General features: G+C 37.4%; 1 protein-coding gene across 3 annotated transcripts in view; it reads left to right on the forward strand.

Annotated features, from left to right (window-relative positions):
- Window positions 1-22,306, forward strand: part of LOC135197984 (uncharacterized) — a 174,815-nt gene that overhangs the window by 51,766 nt on the left and 100,743 nt on the right. For all 3 annotated transcript variants that reach the window (XM_064225301.1, XM_064225302.1, XM_064225303.1), the window contains exon 2: window positions 21,914-22,083. In XM_064225301.1, coding sequence (XP_064081371.1) covers window positions 21,914-22,083 — 170 coding nt within the window. The remainder of the gene's footprint in view (window positions 1-21,913; window positions 22,084-22,306) is intronic.

The following is a 22,306-nucleotide window of genomic DNA, read 5'->3' on the forward strand; positions in this document are numbered from 1 at the left end:
GGATGCTATAAGGTGGTTTGTTCCAGTGTTTGAACTGAACTCAAAATTGCGTCGTTTTCCGTGTAAGCAACTTCCTCAGTGGTGTCTTTCGACCAGATATGAGTTCGTTGATGTTCATACTCTCGTCTCTCTCTCTCTCTCTCATTCTCTCTCCATATATATATATATATGATATATTATATTTATATTAATCTATATATGATTATTATATATTATATATATATATAAAGAGAGAGAGAGAGAGAATGTTTGATGAAAACGACAAATTGCCCAGTAGATTATGTATTTAGGACATCCTTTGCACGCTGATATATTTACAAGCTTGATTATGAAGGTTCTGTAATGCCTTATCGTTTCCTGTGTAACTCTGTCCAGTTATACAATTATATTTTTTTTTTTTTTTTTCATTTTTGCTATCTTTGTTGTAGGATTGATAATATACACGTTGAAATGTGCGCTAGTAGTTGGAGATGTCGCCAAAGTCTGACATTTCCTGAACTATATGACATAAACATTTATTAGATACATACACAGTGCATTGTGGGTAATATTTATAAACTGCCACATTGTAAGGAAACCAGACAAAAGATTTATAAAATTGCAAAGTTGTTAAATTGTGGAAATTCTTCTGAAAAGTAGTTTTAGGTGTTAATGTCCAGTGCATAAAACTATTATCTGTTATTGAGTTATATTTTATTATTTCATTACAACACTTGTGTCTCATTAATTTAAACGACATTTCATCGTTTCTTTACGTAAAGGTTTCCGTGTAAATTATTTAATTCTTTATTCTGCTATAATTCAAATAGACGTATTTGTGGTATCAAATTAAACCAAACTTAAGAGGTAAATAATGTTTATTTGGATTTTTGATAAACGCCTTTTTTTTTGCATATTGTACGATGCTCAGTGTACTGTATAAAATTAATAAAAAGATATGTATGATACATATGAATATATAAGCATACAGATATATAAGTACCTAAGCTAATAGATAAGTAAATAAGTAAATAAATATTTAAGTAGGAAAGAAATAAATAAAAAAATATGTAAACCAATGTGTAAGTAAATAAATTATTACATGATTTTATCAGCAGGTAAATAAGTAATTAAATATTTTAAGTATATAATTTACGAATATATATATATATATATATATATATATATATGTATATATAAATATATGTATATATATATATATATATATATATATATATATATATATATATATATATATATATAATAAGTAGGTAAATAAGTAAATAAACAAACAAATAAATCAAATACATAAACGAGGTCAGTAGACGACAAATAGGAGAGGTGACCAACGACGCTGTCTCCTCAGTTCTTCCCAAAAGGTCGGTTGCCCCTATCTTAACTAGGTACTGGCGCTTGCGCAGTGTATGAATTTTGTAACCGTCTCTCTGTGTGAATAGAATCAACTGTGTATCAATCACTCCTATTTGTATACCACCATGAAATACCATTTAGCTAACAGGATTTAGAAGAACAAAAGGGGCACTCTTTTGGTCTGAAAGCCAGCTTTAAATAAATTTGGAGGTTGCGATGAGTTTTTGTATATCAATTACATGTATTTACATAGGACGATGAATATCATTTAGCTTTTAGGATTGAGGAGAACAAAAGGGGCCGTTTGGTCTGAAGGCTTCGATGTAAATACGTAGATTTTGGAGGTAACGATGAAGTTTTTGTATATCAGTCACTCGTATTTGCATGGACCTTTCAGAAAAACTTAGGGACACTATTGTTCTAAAGGATTAGACGTAAATAGATTTTGGAAGTTACAATGAGTTTTTGGTGACCGTTGGAGAGTGGGACGGGTTATCGGGGGTTGGGGTGATAGGAGTTGGGAGAGGTGTATAAGCCCTTTTTATCTGCCCTGCCAAGTGAAACCACTCCAACTGCAATTGCCATGAACAGGTTTAGAACCCGTTTGGTGTGAGGTCCTTCTGTGACAAGCAGCCTGGGCGTCCGGCGACATTTCTGGCAATGGAATGTGTTGGTCAGGGTGTATAGGCCGATATGCCGATAAAGCGTTATAGAGCGACGCAATGATTCTTGGATGTTTTAGGAGTAAAGAAAACCGATGGCAATACTTGTTAAAAAGTTTCACGAATAGACCTCCTTTTGTTACCTGCTTCATCAGCTAAAAAAAAAGCCAACAGAACTAACGGTAAAGTTTGTTAGAAGTTTAGGAATAGGCCTACTTCTGTCACCCGTTTCGACAGTTAAAGAGAACTGAAGGTAATGCTTGTAAGAAGTTTTAGGAATAAGCCTACTTCAGTCCCCCGTTTCGACAGTTAGAGAACCAACGGCAAAGTTTGTCAGAAGTTTTAGGAGTAAGCCTACTTCAGTCACCCGTTTCGACAGTTAAAGAGAACCAACTGCAAATCTTGTAGAAATTTTTAGGATTAGGCCTACTTCTGTCACCCGTTTCGACAGTTAAAGAGAACCAACGGCAATGCTTGTAAGAAGTTTTAGGAATAGGCCTACTTGTGTCATCTGTTTCACGAAGTTTCTCCCATGAAAATAGAATTTCGTTTTATCAAGTTCAAAAAACTAAAAATAATTGGTTCAGTTAAGGTTCAAGAACGTAATTTTCAAAGTACGTTGTACTGAGGATCAAGTAATTAAGTTTAGTTAAAAAAGTCCGTAACTGGGGTTCGAAAAAGCAACTAGAAAAAAGCCATCTTTATTGAGTATAAGAAAATAATTTCCAAAGTAATTCCAGTTGGTTTTCTGCCAGACCTATTTCGTGGAGTTAGCGCATTTTGGTATAATTACATTGCAAATATTTTTAGATAAGTAATTTATCATATTTCGTTGGTTTTATTATTATTATTATTATTATTATTATTATTATTATTATTATTATTATTATTATTATTATTATTATTATTATTATTATTTTCTGTTTGAGAACAATCCTTAAAATTGGCCATAGTGTCTTCCAAAATATTACTTTAAATGAAGTGTAGTAAATTACGATTTCCTCAGAAGAGGACTGTACTGAGTACTCTGTAAAGGATTAATCCTAAGCTGATACTGACTATCCTTCAGAGGATTAATACTTATCTAAGTTGATCTAGCAACTTAGAGCAATTTCAAGCAACTTATTACTTAGCAAACACTTGTTCTGTGACACTGAAGGAAAGGTTCAAAAGGCGGTTCGTCACTTCTATAGCATCTTTCTGGCGGGAAATTGATTTCAGAAGTGACAGATGGCAATTGTAAGAGAAAGATATGTGCGTCTGTAATCTGTTTTTTTCCATCTGTCCATCCGCCTGTGGTGTTTGCGTATGGTAACACGGCGTCCCGGGCTTTAGATAGTTACGCTATGTGTAAGTTTTAGGTAAATAAAAGGATATCTTTGGTGTACATTTGCAACTGACAAGTGTTTTAATAATTTACTGCATGCGAAAAACACCGTTATTATTCGAAATTGGATATTGTTATTATTGTTGAATGTAAGCTGAATTTACATTCAGCTTACTATTAAAGCCTGGGACGCAGTGTTACCATACGCAAACACCACAGGCTGGTGGACAGATGGAAAAAAAAACCGAGTATAGGTAGGATTAAGATTCTGTTTGAGAGAGAGAGAGAGAGAGAGAGAGAGAGAGAGAGAGAGAGTGTGTGTGTGTGTGAGTGTCCATAACGATTCGAACCTGTGTATCTCCTTCAGATACGTTTCACTGTAAAAGGCCATGATGCATGATGCATCTCTCTCTCTCTCTCTCTATCTCTCTCTCTCTCTCTCTCTCTGAAGTACCATCATCCCTTCTGCCCGTCACTTGTTTTCTTCTTCTGAACCTCCCAATGAAGCTTATACACCACCACCTCACTTGATCAAGTGACTTGCATGAAACGGAAAGTGAATGACCTCAAGGAGAGAGAGAGAGAGAGAGAGAGAGAGAGAGAGAGAGAGAGAGAGAGAGAGACTGGCTCCAAAGGCCAACTACTACTTCACTCGCATGTTATGTAAACATTGATATCAAGAGACATACGATACAAAGCTTGATTTACGATGTTCTAGGTACAACTGAAGCCACCACCTTTTGCTGATCTGTCTGTCTGTCTCTCTCTCTCTCTCTCTCTCTCTCTCTCTCTCTCTCTCACTAAACTACACGTCCACGTGTCTGTTCACCCTTCTCTTTTTGTCTGAATCAAGCTAATTCAAATCACGTTAATTAATTTGTATTTACTGTTACACCCGCGTTGATTAGCAGTCGCGCCAGTGGCTTCTATTTATTTTATTTTATTTATTTATTTACTTATCTATTTATTTTTTGTGGTTTGGGCATTTCTGCAGAACTAAAATCAAAGACAAACATGATGACTGACAGCCAGAATGAGAGGCAAACAGACAGCCGCAGCGCTGCTAACCGTCAAAGCTGAGAATTCTCAAGTACGATTCACGTAAAAAAAAAATAAAAATAAAAAAAAAATAAAAAAAAAATCAGCTATTTCAATTTTTATTTATATTCTACAAACATAATGAATATTTTCCATCCTGTAGACTAAATAAAAATGTATTGCTTATTCAGCAGTTGGAGTTTAGCTGAGCGATTGCCTATTGGTTATTAATTATGAATTATTTAAATATACTAATGGTCCTAGCAAGTAGATTTTATAGATTTTCTATTATTATTTCGTAAGTAAAACGCAAGGGAAATAACAATATGGAAAGGAAAATGAAATATTTAAGAGAAGACTTGGAGACAATAGTGTAATCAAGAGAGAAAGAACAAGGTATATACATTGTTCATTATTTCAGATGTCTCTACAAAGGAGGTAAGGAAGGATAGCAGAATCGAGATATTACTTGGTTCCCACAAAACAATTTTTTTATTTTTTCTCAATGTTCCCTTGATAATAATTATGTTTATTTTGTTTTTAACATTTTAGTATTAGGTTAATTATGTGTTTTTGTGTATTAACTTTTTACTAGTAAGTCACTTGAGTGATTTTGTGTATTTTCATATGTGTTTAGATTCGTATACTGATTTATGAATGTAATTTTACGACTGTTTCTTCTGCTAGTTTGTAACCTGATAAAGAGTCGAAACTTCACTAATCTAATAATAATAATAATAATAATAATAATAATAATAATAATAATAATAATAATAATAATAATAATAATAATAATAATAATAAAACGTGTTACTAATATATTACAAAGGTAAATAATACAGGAATTCGCTGTCTTTTAACTACTGTATTGTAAATGCTGTTATTATTGATGTAATTATTGTTGTTTAGAGCTAAACCGCCAAGAAAACTTTCGAGCAACAAATCGTGACCTCTCTAGACGCATATTGTACTCTATTGTGCATGGGCAGTGCCCCATTCTCCTCCTCCTCCTCCTCCTCCTCCTCCTTCTTCTTCTTCTATTTTCTGCGAAGAAGGAATTCCCCAATTAACCTTTACACCTTTGTCATTAGTTCCAAAAGCCTCTCTCGCCCCTCCGTTTTAGGTACGGTTTCGTAATCGACCATTTTTCATTGAACTTACGCCTTAAACAAGTGTGACTTTTAAGAGTGTTCCACCTACGTGGCGAGGGAACCGTGTCGCGGTGGAGAATGGTGTTGGCCTAAGAGGCATTACAAGAAACTTCATGAAAGCGCCATAGTTGTTTTTGGCTCTTAGGATTTAGCGCAGTTACATACTTTTGGCTCTTAGGATTTAGTGAAGTTACATGCTTTTGGCTCTTAGGATTTGGCGAAGTTACATACTTTTGGCTCTTAGGATTTGGCGAAGTTACGTACTTTTGGCTCTTAGGATTTGGCGAAGTTACATACTTTTGGCTCTTAGGATTTGGCGAAGTTACGTACTTTTGGCTCTTAGGATTTGGCGAAGTTACATACTTTTGGCTCTTAGGATTTGGCGAAGTTACGTACTTTTGGCTCTTAGGATTTGGCAAAGTTACATACTTTTGGCTCTTAGGATTTGGCAAAGTTACATACTTTTGGCTCTTAGGATTTGGCGAAGTTACATACTTTTGGCTCTTAGGATTTGGCGAAATTACATACTTTTGGCTCTTAGGATTTGGCGAAGTTACATACTTTTGGCTCTTAGGATTTGGCGAAGTTACATACTTTGGCTCTTAGGATTTGGCGAAGTTACATACTTTTGGCTCTTAGGATTTGGCGAAGTTACATACTTTTGGCTCTTAGGATTTGGCGAAGTTACATACTTTTGGCTCTTAGGATTTGGCGAAGTTACATACTTTTGGCTAGGATTTGGCGAAGTTACATACTTTTGGCTCTTAGGATTTGGCGAAGTTATACTTTTTACTTTGGCTTTCTTAGGATTTGGCGAAGTTACGTACTTTTGGCTCTTAGGATTTGTGGCGAAGTTACTACTTTTGGCTCTTAGGATTTGGCGAAGTTACATACTTTTTGGTCCTTGGATTTGGGGCGAAGTTACGTACTTTTGGCTCTTAGGATTTGGCAAAGTTACATACTTTTGGCGATTTGGCGAAGTTACGTACTTTTGGCTCTTAGGATTTGGCGAAGTTACATACTTTTGGCGATTTGGCGAAGTTACGTACTTTTGGCTCTTAGGATTTGGCAAAGTTACATACTTTTGGCTCTTAGGATTTGGCGAAGTTACATATTTTGGGCTCTTAGGATTTGGCGAAGTTACGTACTTTTGGCTCTTAGGATTTGGCAAAGTTACATACTTTTGGCTCTCAGGATTTGGCGAAGTTACATACTTTTGGTTCTTAGGATTTGGCAAAGTTACATACTTTTAGCTCTCAGGATTTGGCGAGGTTTCGTAGACACTTAGAAAGCACTGCAGTTACTTTTGGCCCTATAGATTTGGCGAAGTTTGTAGACTCTCAGAGTGTTGTAGTTACTTTTAATTCTTAGGAAGTGACGTAGTTACTTTTGACTCTTAGAAAGTTATAGGAAGTTAAGTAGTTACTTTGGACTCTTAGGAAGTTACGTAGTTACTTTTGACTCTTGGGATGTCACGTAGTTACTTTTGACTTGGGATGTCACGTGACTCACTGTAGTTACCCTTTGAATCTGGTGATGTGACGTAATGTAAATACCGCCGACTCTCCTGTTGACTGAGAACGGCAGCAAGATTGTTTCTGTTTTCTTATGATTCACATCCCGGGCGGCAACTTAACTCGACTGCATTTTGATAATTTAGTATCCACACAACATATGCCGTCCTCATCAGTAATTAAACTTCATTTAAACATGAAAAATGGTCCAAAACTCCCTAAGGCTTCTCAAAGCTTTTGAAACCATCTGGAGAAGCTGAAAGCGACGGAAGTCATCATGATTTTCAAACGTCTGAGAAAGGAGTTTGCTGTGTGATATATTTGGTCTAGATTCCTTGTTCTTCTTGCTCATTTTATCGAGGAATGGTAAAGAGCAGCTAGATAACACGTGACAATAAAGTTGTTCATATGGCGATACAACTTTGCCGCTCGTAATGGAGTCCCCCTATTGTGCATGCGCGCGTCGGCCGTACTGACTGAAAAAATAAAAGAATACATAACGCAGACGGTGTTAGCAGAGCCACTATTGTCTCATAATGGCTGCTGAGAATAATTTGTATTTACCCAAAATCTCTAGCTAAAGCATTGATAGTGTTCCTTATTTCCCCACCATTTTCATTTCTTGAATTCGTTCTCTTTTTCCATTCTCGTCTCCATCCTCTCAAGTTCGTTTGATGACCGTGGAATCGAACCTGTTTCATCTGTTAGTGGGCTTAGTATATAAGTGAAATCGCATAGCTGCTTCAGATGAATCAATCTATCGCTTTATTCGAACACCTTGCATGATTTCTGCTTCAGTTTTTAAGCTCAGAGTTGGCCATCGGCTTTTCTTCAGAGAGTATTCTTTATATAATAGATGTGGTCTTTCTTCCTCTTCTTCTTCTACTTCTTCTTCTTCCATTAGATGCCACATAAACAAAATTCGCTCTCCAGGACACTGAATAAAAAGGGAATATATTTTTCCGGTCTTTTCCTGGTCGAGTATATCATTCTTAACTAAACTTGGTAATAATCAGTGACGTGGGAAAAAATAAATTATTCCTCGTCGAGATTAACGTTTCCGGTAGAGTCTTCCATCTTATTAGATCAGCAATTTTTAGTTAATGAGATAAGGAATCGATAAGAGATAGCTACCCCAATCAGTCTATGAAATCATCAATTTGAAGTCAATTTTATGCTATTCTATTGGATTGGAATATAAAATTTAGGCCAAAGGTCAATTGCTGGGACCTGTGGGGTCATTCAGCTCTGAAAATAATGTCGAAACAATTGTCAGGTGGAAGCGAGAGAGAATGAACAGAGGTACAGTAAAAGGAATGATTAATGAAAGGGGTGGCAGCTAGCGGCAGAGTGGACTCTGCAAAGAACCTTAAGAAATGTTAATTAAGGCCTACAGTGCTCCGCTTGATGTGCACTGACGGCGCTACCCCCCAACGGGGTTACGTTGTTATATCATAGTGGGTGGCATAAAAAAATGGGAAAAGCAAGTGTATAAACAAAGTTATTTTACTATTACGAGATGTGTTTCTGGAGTGGGAGGAGATGATGCCTCTACGCAAATTGTTTCTCCTGGGCATTTTCTATTCGAGGTCGTGACCAGTGACCTCTCATTACCCGCCTCATAAAATCCTGCCTCTTCCGAGTACTGTTCTTGCTTCGTGTAGTCACTTTTTACGTTTTGTATGCTTTTTTTTTTTTGCCAATCTGTAATGCGGGATTTTCAAACGTTAATGGATATTACAGAATTAGAATTTATCTTTTTTTTATTAATATAATTTGTGTATACCGTTGCTAAGGGTTGTAACAATTTCTTTTAGCCTTTTTTTTTAACCTGACATCAACAAGTGCCCTCCACTCTAATTTTTATCTCTCTCTCTCTCTCTCTCTCTCTCAGGATGCCAACATTGTGTGTTTGCTAGTAATTTTCTAATTTGATACCAAGAATTGTCCTCTACACCAATCTCTCTCTCTCTCTCTCTCTCTCTCTCTCTCTCTCTCTCTCTCTCTCTCTCTCAAACATCATCCTCTCTTCTCCCTCTCCTCTCTCTCTCTGGCAGATATTCCCGTCAACCCACGACAGAATCCATCCCACTCAAAAGGATCTGATATTTAGAAACTCGAACGGAATTCTCGTACCCAGATTTTCGTGTCTCTCCGTCTGCACAACACCTCTCATTGTACTCTCGCCCTGCCCAAATTCTCCAATTCTTCAGACCTTGGCCCTGCCTTCCATCAGCGTGGTAGCACGCAAGCGAATCCTTCGTTGCTATTCACTTCGGACTGACCATTTCCTCCACACCGCCCCCGGCCCCTCCCCCCACAAAGCCGTTATATTATAACCCGTCCGAAGCAATTTCATGTGGGCGTGTCTTTTTCCTACCGATTTCTGTGCGCTTTCAAATCGCCGCTCTCCTCTCCAGGAGTTTCTGATTGGGTGGCTGCGTTCATGGTCTCGGAAAGAGACCGTGGATGCGTTCATTAAGTCTGTGATTTAAGCGAAAATTAACTCAGATGTAGTGTGTTGTACGGTTGCGTTCCGTAGGACTAAAAACCGTCTACGTTCGTTTCCAGGGTGTCTGATGGTGCGGCTGCGTTCATGATCTCGGACAGAGACCATGGTTGCGTTCATTAGGTATATGAGTTATGCGAAAATTGGCTTCAACGTATTGCTTGTTTTACGCTTGCGTTCGTTTGGTCTAGTTCGTGGGAAAGGTAACAAAATTAAGCACAACTCATCCACGTTCATATCTCTTAACGTGTTTTTTTCTATTATTCCAAATGGAGCATTTTAATTCTTTATTATCACATTTTTCTGAAAAATAAAACAAATAGAAATGTTGCAGAATCACAATGTAATGTCTCAATAAATCTGTAAAAAAGAAATTTCAGAAGCTAATATTTTTAAATTATCTTTAAATTCATAAACCAGGTTACTGGCAAATATTTCCTTTAATTCTCCACAGAGTTTGTTCTCTCATTTCTTCTCGACTTCCTTCTCATTTGGAGTTTCTTATCTTATTTTATTGATGGCCAAAAATTATTTCGGTTTTCGTGCGTCCGAGAGAGAAAAACCAGTTCGCGGTGATAAAATGCCTTATATGGCGGGTGTGAGTGAAGTTGACGGGTGACCGGGGTAAAGAGAGAGAGAGAGAGAGAGAGAGAGAGAGAGAGAGAGAGAGAGAGAGAGATTTTGTATTCTGCAAAAAGATGAAATATCTGTACTTTTCAGAAAAGAAAAATCTTAAGCAATCGGCACTTTTCTTAACTTAGCTTCCTTGTGAAGTAATTTTGACAACAATGACCAAACCTCGTCAATAGTTTAAGTAGTTTAAATTTATGTATTTTTTATTTATACATTAAATTCTAAAGACGAATATATGAAGTAAATTTTAGATCCCAAAAGTGAGCAGATATTCCGGAGTATAACGGGACCAATATTGGTTTAAAAGAGAGAGGAATTATGGTCTGGAAGTAGAAAAAATGGGTCTGGGAAAAGTGAAAAAAAAGAAGAAAAAAAAGGAATTATGGCCTGGAAGAAGAAGAAGAAGAAGAAAAGAATTCTGGTTAGAAAGTAAAAAAAAAAAATCATGGTCTGGGTGGAAGTATTTCAGTCTGGAGGAAAGAAAAGTATTCGTTCCTTAATTTATTTTGACTATAATATGGGGTTGTTCTTTCAAAGAAAATAAGTGAGATTAAATGCAGATTACAAATAAATACGTACCAGGTAAAAGTTTGCGATCATAAGTAAACATAAACACAGCTGGCCTAAGCATTCAAAGTTATAAATTGCAACAACTAAGCGCTTTTCTTGATCTAGAGATTTTGTTACCTGTGGTGGAATTTAAAATAAATTTAAATAATAAATTCAATAGATATTAAAAATTCTCTTTTGACGTACTGTATCTTGAGGCTAATGACAAGAAAGACAGGAAAAAATTGCCTTAAGCTGTATACACGAGTGTTCTCTTATGTAGATAAAGCAGATTTGGAATACCTGTCTGGGAGACTATGCGTGGCTTAACGCCTGCCTCTCTCTCTCTCTCTCTCTCTCTCTCTCTCTCTCTTTCTTCATATCCAGTGTTATGTATTTCGATCATCATCTGTCCCCGAATAAGGACAGACTTGCCTTACTGAAATCCTTAATAATAATAATAATAATAATAATAATAATAATAATAATAATAATAATAATAATAATAATAATAATAATAATAATAATATTACTATTAATATTATTATCATTATATATTATTATTATTATTATTATTATTATTTTATAGTAATGGCTAACTTCAGCAGCGTTACACTTGTAGATTCTTCTCTATTTGCGAATAGCGGCTTTTTCAGTGCTACTTAAACAGGCTAGTAGAGCGCCTATAGAGGTCATGGTAAAATACAGGGTCAAAATAGGTGTATATATTTGAATTTTACAGATAAACTATGATACCATAGTCATCAAAGTCATTAACGATTTTCTCTCTCTCTCTCTCTCTCTCTCTCTCTCTTTTTAAAGCGAGCTTTCGTCTGGAGCTGCCAGACATCCTCGGGCTGGGAAGCTGAGGGTGGACTGATCTTGGTGCGGTGTCCGTCCTCCTTATATCTGTGGTTGACAGCAGGGGGTCTGCCCCATGCTTGTCTCCTATTGGCTGGTGGCGGTGAGTCTTGTTTTCATTGGCTGCCTGAGCCAGGTCTCAAGCCACTTTCTTCGGGCCGATGGTTGCGTTGCAGCATATCCTGCAGCCGCCTGGACCTCCTAAGCGGCGCTGTAACATTGATGGGCGTTGCGCTACGCTGTGGGACGTCACGGCTACTTTGATTTCCATCGGCTGCAGGAGTACCTCGTTCGGGGGCGTTGTCATCCATAGAGTTGTCATGATCGGTGGTGTCATTGTTGGTGGCAGGTCTTCTCATACTCGTAGGGAGGAGAAATTCTTCCTGCGTCGTATTCAGAGTAGGTTTTATTTGCTGGATGAGTAGCGCCTCCAGCAGGCGCAACCGACGGGCATCAGGGGCCTTCCCGATGATCTTCGTGTTCTTTATGGTGACATCTCGGGAGATGGCCTCGTGATGTTTGGTGCGGGCGTGATTCTTTATAGCCCCCTCTTGGGCGTGGCACGAGAGTCTCTTCGACAGTCGCATGGTAGTCATACCTACGTAGGCGCCGCTGCATTCGCGGACTGGGCATGTATATTGGTACACTACATGCGTCTGCTTCAGGGGTTCTCGTACCTGTGGAGAGGGGTTATTTTTCATAATAAGATCGCGCGTCCTCCGATTCTGGTAATATATGATTAGGTCGATATTCTTGGTGTCGTCAGTCGGGGATACATTATCGGAAATAATTTTCTTAATGGCGTCCTCTTCTTCACGGTAATGGGAACTCATGAAGGCTTTGTAGTACAGCTTGATATTATCCTGGGGGCGGGCTGCGGGCTCTCACTACCGTACCATTTCTCCAGGGCTGTGCGGACTTCCTTGCTGATTAATTTATTTGAGTACCCATTATTCACAAGTACTTGGGAGCGCGGTCGAGTTCCTGGTGAGTGTCCTGCCAGGTTGAGCAGTGGGAGAGGGCCCTCCTGACGAAGGCCCTGACGGTGGTGCTTTTGAATCTGGCGGGGCACTCGCTGTCTCCGTTGAGGCAAAGTCCTAAATTGGTTTTCTTTGTGTAGACTGAAGTACGGAGACCGTCTTCCGTCTTGCTTACAAGGACGTCGAGGAAGGGGAGCCGATCGTCGGAGCTGCGTTCGACTGTGTAATTCAGCACACTACACTGCTGAAATGCTTGACGGAGGGCTTCTACCTCATCCTCGGCGTCGACTTGCACAAAGATGTCGTCAATATAACGTCCATATCTGCGGGGTTGTTTCTGCATCCTGGCGAAGACCCGTTCCTCCACGGTGCCCATATAAAAGTTAGCGAAGAGAACCCCCAGTGGGGAGCCCATCGCCACGCCGTCCTTTTGGCGGAACATCTGGCCACGGTGGGTGGAGAAAGGGGCCTTCTTGGTGCATATCTCCAGCAGCGTACGGAGCGAGGCTTCCGGTATGTTGAGGGGCGCCGTCGACTGATTCCTGTAGACACGATCAAGGATTATATCTATGGTTTCGTCGACAGGCACGTTCGTAAATAGGGACTCTACATCCAGCGAGGCGATAATCCCGGTACCAGGGGCGTCCTTGATGGCTTCTAAGAACTCTGCCGAAGACTGCAGGCTGTACCGACTCGGGACGTAAGGGGTCAAAATTTGGTTGAGGCGTTTAGCCAAGGCGTACGTAGGGGCGGGCGTCTGGCTGAAGGAGGACGGACACCGCACCAAGATCAGTCCACCCTCAGCTTCCCAGCCCGAGGATGTCTGGCAGCTCCAGACGAAAGCTCGCTTTAAGAAAGAGAGAGAGAGAGAGAGAGAGAGAGAAAATCGTTAATGACTTTGATGACTATGGTATCATAGTTTATCTGTAAAATTCAAATATATACACCTATTTTGACCCTGTATTTTACCATGACCTCTATAGGCGCTCTACTAGCCTGTTTAAGTAGCACTGAAAAAGCCGCTATTCGCAAAATAGAGAAGAATCTCTACAAGTGTAACGCTGCTGAAGTAGCCATTACTTTTAATAAAGTATGCTTGAGAGAGGGTCTGCTTCCTAAGTACACTATTATTATTATTATTATTATTATTATTATTATTATTATATTATTATTATTATTATTATTATTATTATTATTATTATTTTATTATTATAACGTCCAGAAGAGCAAAATAACTTATGATAATTTATCATAACTACAACAACATCTGAGCATACGTACCTTTCCTCTTTTTTCTCCACTATAATAATAACGAGGAAGAACAGGCAAAAAAAAAAAAAAAATACCCACGACGAGGAGAATCCGATCCCACAGATAACCAAGAATGAAAAGGATTCGATCTCCTTGGTTGGGGCTGTTCCTTGTAAACCGATTAGGGGGATCTAATCCCTTTTCCTTTAAGACTTTATTTATCGCCGGGGAAGGATTTCAAAAAGGCGTCGAGTCTGCTCTTGCTCGCTCGCGAATACAGGGTCTGAATACAGAAACACTGGATCAAAGAGGAAGAGAGGGCTGACTCTGTCTGGAAGGGCTTTCTGCTCATGGAAGAGAGAGAGAGAGAGAGCGCTACCTCTGTCCAAAAACGTTTTCACCTGATGATGTTAAGAGAGAGAGAGAGAGATTTACTCTGTCCTTAAGGGCTTGCAGCTGATGATTGAAAGAGAGAGAGAGAAGAAATGAGTGCTGACTGTCCATAAATGTTTGCAGCTAAATATTTAAGAGAGATAGAGAGAGATAAACATAAAATAAACATTGAGTGGTTTATAAGTTTACAATGTCGTTACTCCATGCAAAATAACCCACGGGATGGGGTTACGAGTTGGGGTTGAGGGGGGAGGGGGGTGTGTGTGTCAGTTGGCACGATTTTAGCAGACATCTTAATTGGCGCGTGTTCATTATCGAATTTAACCACGAGCCAACTTAATGGGTCATGTTCTTTTAATGAGCCATTCAAATGTCCGGGAGTATTAGGAATAAACAATGCCCCTTTTCATGAGGGAGATAATTGGATGCTGTACGGAAAACATTCAGGAATTTCTCTCTCTCTCTCTCTCTCTCTCTCTCTCTCTCTCTCTCTCTCTCTCTCTCTCTCTCTCTCTCTCTCTCTCTTTAGTCAAATTCAGTACCGTGGAATTCTCCGTTGCTTGGCTGGAGAGAGAGAGAGGAGAGAGAGAGAGAGAGAGAGAGTTAATAAACGATAGTGATCAGTGCTCCGTCAATATGCTTGCCATTCTCTCTCTCTCTCTCTCTCTCTCTCTCTCTCTTCTCTCCTCTCTCGTACCCATGGGAAAAGAAAACTTAAACAATACCCTGAGTGTTTATGAACCATCTGCATATACGTATATATATATATCTATATATATATATATATATATATATATATATATATATATATCTATATATATATATATATATATATATATATATAATATATATATATATTATATATATAAATATATATATATATATATATATATAAATATATATATATATATATATATATATATATATATATATATATATATATATATATATATATATCTATTATTATAATATATATATATGTATATGTATATATGATAATATATATATATATATAGATATATATATATATATAATATAATATTTATGTATTATAAATAATTTAAATATATATATATATATAAGATAAATAAATATAATTATACGTATATATATATATATATATATATATATATATAATTTAAAAATATATAAAATAGATATATATATATATAGAATATTACATATAGTATATATGTATAATATATATATATATATATATATACTATATATATAATATAATATATATATATATACTATATATTATATATATATATATATATAATAACTATCCTTAGCACTGAAATATGAATGTTATTGGTCTTATATACAATAATCATGAGTCATTCTAGTCGCCAGCGAGTTAAAAAGAGCTTTCGTACTAAACGCACTCCCTGAATTTCGTAATGATTGATCAATGCTTTCGGAACTAGTATTTTTGGGGAGATAGCGAGGTAACAATCGGAGCCAGGAGTAAATTTGTAAATATTTCCAGTCTCTTGTGAAATTAGAATGGATAAAATTCAAGGTGAATTCAGAAGCATATTGGTTTCGTTTCTTACAAGAATTTTTGCAAGGTTGGAGAAAGTCTGCTTGAGTCAGATAAGATTGCAATTTTATCTTTACTTTTGCAAAGTCTTGCTACTGCTAATGTATTTCCATTGCAAAGAAAGAGTAGGAAATTGTATAAGCAGTCGAATTTACCGTTCACTGTCGAAATGGCTTGGCTAAGAAATATAAATGCAAAATGTATTTTTTGAGTGTAGAGAGATAAGCCTCATCTCCACATTTGTCCTTCGCCTTTTGAATTCAGTATGAATTTAATTTTCGTCCACTTAAAGTATTTGCATTTTCAGCTTTGTTGGGACATTCGTTAGTTATTGAAATCTCTTCTAGAATATTTTATTCTCCGAAACAACGAGATATCCACGCAGTTTGGTCACCATTAACGAAAGTATTTGATACACCTGTTGAATGTAATTGCCTCTCGTACGGGCGTAGTGCCGTCAGTGCACCTCTCGCGGTGCGCTGTAGGTATTACTTAAGGTTCCGTCCCTTCGGCCCCAGGATGCTGCAACCCCTTTCATCTCTTTTGCCTACCTCCGTTCATATTCTCTTCCTTCCATCTAACCTTCCACCCTCTCCTAGCAATTGTTTCATAGTGCAACTGCGAGGTGTTCCCCCTGTTACACCTTTCAAACATTATTACTGTTATTTCCTTTTCAGCGCTGAATGACCTCACAGGTCCCAGCGCTTGGCCTTTGGCCTGAAGTTTATATTCAGATTGCAATGTAATTGCTAACTCAGAGTTGCTCCATTGATCTGCAAGGGCCCTTAGGCCTTAGGGAGATCCGTCATAATTCATTGCACCTGTCAGACTCGGAAGCCGCGTGCCGGTGATAATTACATTTCCATGCATGGAACGTCTGATGCAGAGGCTGGAATGTCGCGCGTGAGGAAGGTTCCTGATGAGACGAGTTGGGACGAGTTGACTCTGCCAAGAGGCTTTTTTAAAAGTATAATCGTTTGGTCTCCACAGAAAGGAATAACAAGTAGGTAGCGAAGAGAAGAGGTATTTACGATTGGCACTCCGTACCTAAGACAGTTGTCATGCGCCAGTGAGTTATAAAGAGCTTTTCGATTTGACCCAACAAGAAATCCATCTTTTTTTTTTTTTTTTCGTCTAACCGGTTTATGAGTAGATTTTGCGACGCCAGTTTTGATGAACGTAAGTCTGCCAATCAATCATGACTGTATTAAGTAAGCAAATTAAGAAAATTAAGTCTACATCTTACAATGTTAAGTCATTGAAAATCTCTCTCTCTCTCTCTCTCTCTCTCTCTCTCTCTCAGTAAATGTAGCAATGCTAGTATGGTAATGAATAGACAGATCTCTCTTTTCCCTACCCTTTGAGAGAGAGAGAGAGAGAGAGAGAGAGAGAGAGAGAGAGAGAGAGAGAGAGAGAGAAATGCCGATGTACCGGGTGCGTTCATTTCGTAGCTTGGGTATGATTTACGATTCTTGCGCTAGTCGGTGTTATCTTTTTTTTCTTTTATTCTCCAATGAAGAGACTAACGGACCCTGGCAATAATGGCGTGAGATTTTAATGGCTCGTAAAAGTTGGACGTTATTGAAATAGACTGAGAGATGCATATGAGGTTGCACAGAGACCCCAAAGCTTCGAAAATAAAGAGATTTAGTCGTTCTCTTTGATTGGGTTTCCTGAAAGGGCTTCCACTGTACTGTTTTCTCTCTCTCTCTCTCTCTCTCTCTCTCTCTCTCTCTCTCTCTCTCTCTCTCTCTTTTCATTTATTCTTTTATGTCTTTCGTTATTTATTGCCAGTCTATGTTTTTTGCAAGATTTATTTTACTTATTTTTGTTGTAGATGTTTGCGATAATCCTTTTGTTACAGACGTGTATATTATAATAAGTGCTGTTAATATTGTATATTGTTTCCTTAAAATTAATGTTGCAGTACCCAACTATGCAATGTTTGTTATTCAAGATGTCAAAAAGAAAAAGTCTTGTAATGTAGTTGATGACATTGCTGTTTGTGAATAAGGAACTTCAACTGACAAGAATGAAGATAAAATCTTTACGTATAATTATCGACAGTTAATGAAGACTGGTTCTTTATTTTTCTGTTCAGTGTGCAATCAGATCGTGATTCTTCAGAATCAGGTTCTTTGTAGCGTGCCTTCGGCCCCTAGCTGCAACCCCTTTCGTTCTTTTGTTGTACCTCCGTTCATATTCTTTTTCTTCCATCTTACTTTCCACCCTCTCCTAACAATTGATTCAAAGTGCAACTGCGAGGTTTTCATCTTATAACAGCTTTCAAACCTTTTACTGCCGATTTCCGTTTCAGCGCTGAATGACCTCATGCGTCCCAGTGCTTGGCCTTTGGCCTAAATTCTATATTCAATCCAATTCAATTTATAGATGCTTATGGTTCATCTGTAATTTTTAGGTCTTTTTATATTGCAGTCCAACAACTCCAACTCACTCTTTTTGAATGTCTTAATCGTTGGATGGATGAAAGTCTCCAGCGCTTGGTTATATATTTAAATTTTCATAAATCGATCAGTCTCTTTCTGATTCATACCTTTTTCTTCACGTATTTCTTGCATATTGTCTGACGTTCATTTCTTAAAAAACGAATATTTTAAACGTAGTCATTGGCTTACATACTATGGTTATAGGTTTACTTAATATAGTTAATGCCTTACGTGCTATAGTTGCTGGTTTACATACTGTAGGTTTTGATTTACTAAGATTACTGGTTTACATACTATAGATGCTGGTTTATTATATACTAAGATTACTGATTTTCAAACTATAGTTGATGGTTTACGAACTCCATTTACTGGTTTACAGTCATGATTACTATAAAAAAAAGTAGATTTTTTTAAACCTGGTAAACTTGCACTTAACTTGCACTTAGCTGCTTGTCGCTGATTGGATGAATGTCGTGTTGTGCGAATCTCTCAGTTTTGTTTTCACACTGTTTCAGAATTGTGATTATACGGCCATAGATTGAGATAAGAGCCAAATTAGTAATGTTATGTAAATACCTGTTGTAATAAACTTAGGTATTAAGAAGTTACATACCAAATTATTATATAATAGTTAACAGTTATGAAACAACACTCTCCGAAGCTGTAGACTTGAAATATGTTTCAAACGCATGAACTTTAATGTTTAAGTTTCTAGCTAGATTTTTAGCGCAATCGTGCCATTGGTGGTTTGGAAAAAAGCAAAACGTATTTATTGTACATTGCTGAAGGTTGCATAACGCCTAAGAACAAAATACTATCGTAGAAAATGTAAGCTTGCCGAAACATTTGGGGTGGAGGAGTTGAGAAAGGAACAGCCGGCGAATTGTCGTCTGCACACACCGCCATCATCAATCATCTTAGAATCGCTATCGAGCAGTTGGCTCACTGTCGTCGATTTCACCAATTTCAGCCATGGCCACAAGAGACGATATGGAATAAAGCAAAGATGAAGGCACGTCAAACACCTGGCATATACATGCTGCTGGCAGTAGGCTTACCAGTCAGTGCCGTAATATAATAATGAATGTTTTTCAATATTTCACTTCACAGGGCCCTAGCAAGACAATGAAAGAAATCATTAAGGCGACAGCAACAGCAACTTTATACATATCCTAAAACATTAATGACATTCCGTGAGCAGTACTTTTGAAATGCAAAAAATGAACATTATGATATATAAACATCTTTATTATTTTATGAAGACAAGAACACCACAACCCGCATTTGAACCTCCCGCTGAGAGTACGTCAACTTTCTGTCAACCCCGAAGCTGTTCCTCCCACAACTCCTCCACCCCAAATTTTCTGACAAACTTACATTTCTAGGATAGTATTTTGTTCTTAGGCGTTATACAACATCAGCAATGTACATACAATAATTTTTTTTTTCAAACAACCAATGGCATGATTGCACTAAAAATGTAGCTAGAAATTTAAACATTAAAGTTCGAGCATTTGAAACATATTTCAAGTCTACAGCTTCGGAGAGTGTTGTTTCATAACTGTTAACTATTGTATAATAATTTGGTATGTAACTTCTTAATACTTAAGTTTATTACAACTGGTATTTACATAACATGACATAAATTTGGCTCTTATCTCAATCTATGGCCGTATAATCGCAATTCTGAAAGTGTGAAAACAAAACTGAGAGATTCGGACAACAAGACATTCATCCAATCAACAACAAGCAGCTAAGTGCAAGTTAAGTGCAAGTTTGCCAGGTTTAAAAAAATCGACTATATAGTTACTGTTTTGCTACAGTACAGTTGCTGGTGTATATACTGTTGTTACTGGTTTACATACTATAGTTGCTGGTTCACTTTACTGATTTACATACTATAGTAGCTGGTACACTTACTGCAGTTGCTGCTTTACACACTTTGTTACTAGATTACATACTATAATCCTTACTTAGTTTCTTAACAAGCAACAAGTCCTCAAAACCTGGGACAACTTCACAACATGACAACCCGACAGGCGACACCGAGCTTGTGCCAGACATTGTCATCCGATGAGACCAAAAAAAAAACTCCGGTATTAATGTAGAGATTCCTTCTCTCGAAAGGTCACACGCATCATGGGACCTTATCTCGCCCAGTTCCTGCGAAGGATACGCCCGGGTTCTTCCTAGTCTGCAGGAAACATTTCCTTTTATCAGAAGGATTGAGCATAAACCGGCGCGAATGGCGGTCTGGAGTTTAGTAAAGGAGGTAGAATGACTATGGTTATCTGTACGGTCGCCATTTGCGCTTTTCATTTTTCTCTCGGCGCTTAGTTTTATTGCTTCTTGGAGCAGATACGCCATGAGATAGAAGAAGAAGAAGAAGAAGAAGAGAGAGAGAGAGAGAGAGAGAGACCGAACTTTTATGAGTCGCCTATCAATACATGATAGATCTCTACGTGTAATACTAACCATCTCTTTGGTGTTTACAGAAATAATGATAATAATTTTTAAAAAAATACAATTTCCTGTTGATGTCGTCTGTCTTAAAATTCTGAAAATCAACTTAACTGAATAAACAAAGTGAAAGACGATCATTTTTGAGAGAATAGACGCTGTTGATCAGAGTTTTTGGTTTTCAGAGAGGGAGAGATACCTACAGTTGATTAGGCGAATTTAACTGCCCTAGCTACAGCTTATTACGAAAGTTACAAATACCACTTTTAAAATACTTTGTACCACGATTTTTTTCTTTAGAAATACGATGAAAGAGGTCTATGTTGTAATTGTAACAAAAATTTATTCAAGCAGACTTCTTCATAATCAATAAAAGAACATTTCCTCTGTAAACTGGTCGTATTACTTGTTATGAGTGGAATGCAACACGCTGCATTTATTGATTTATCCTGTGTATTCTGGGGTTATACATTTTAATTCGTAAGGTATACACTGCTTTACCGATGTACCTATGTCAAGCCTTATGCATGTACGTATTTCTTAATTTTTTTTTTTTTTTTTTTTTTTGTACGGAAAGTTTTACATTCCGATTTCTTTATTGAGAATGTGATGTTTATTGTCAGCCAAGTATGTTTCTTTTTTTAGTTCAAATATTGGTGTACATATACATACACCTGTAGGTATTCTCTACATTCTTATTTCTTGAGGAAAAAACACCGTTTATATACCTTAACTGACTCGGTTTGTGAGTTTCTTTCTGTTTGTTCAGGAAACTGAGTAAGAAAAGAAAGAGATGTAAGAGTGTTCCTTCGATCAAGATTATGTATTGAAATGTCTTCGGTCAAGGAAAGAAAACACGAATATTATGAAGAACTTAATCTGACAGAACAGGTTTGTCGGGAGAGCTACAAGGTCCTTTGAGAGAGAGAGAGAGAGAGAGAGAGAGAGATACTTTCCACAAGGGCGTGATAAAGATGTAGAAAAAATTGGAAAGAACTTGTAAATTTTTATCATATATTTTTCTTTGCATTTCTTGAAAACTTGTTTTCCGATGACATATATGTCTTGACAACATGTAAATTATATTTAATAAAAAAAAGTACTTTCGGGTAACGTATTTCTGGACAATTATGTAGATTATTTTTCATTTAAAGTATTTTCTGACAACACATATTTCTCGAAAATGTGCAAATTATATTTAATTTTAAAAAAATGACACTTATGCTTCCTCTCCTTCGTCAGGACATGTAACAAAGGCCCTCTGCGTGATGGTAGTCGTGTCTCCAACAGCCGCTGCCCTCGGCGGCAGGGGCGCCGAAGGAGAATCCCTTCGACTCGCGTCTGCCAAGGGCGACATCGCCAAGGTCCAGGCTCTCCTGAGGGAGGGGGTCACTGTCAACCACACTGATGAGGTAGGTCATTGTCACTCTGACCTGTTTCGACCTATTTATACATTTTGTGACCTTTACTTTTTTCGACTTTTTTTTTTATCTATTTGACCTGTTATAATCTGTTTTGACCCATTTTGCCCTCCCCTCTCATTTTACCTATTCGTGCCTTTTTTTTAATACCTATTTTGAGCAGTTCTAACCCGTTTGAACTTATTTGAACAATTTGACTTTTAAATATTTTGGC

The sequence above is a fragment of the Macrobrachium nipponense genome, chromosome 21, assembly GCF_015104395.2.
Source record: "Macrobrachium nipponense isolate FS-2020 chromosome 21, ASM1510439v2, whole genome shotgun sequence".
Classification (NCBI taxonomy): Eukaryota; Metazoa; Arthropoda; class Malacostraca; order Decapoda; family Palaemonidae; genus Macrobrachium; species Macrobrachium nipponense.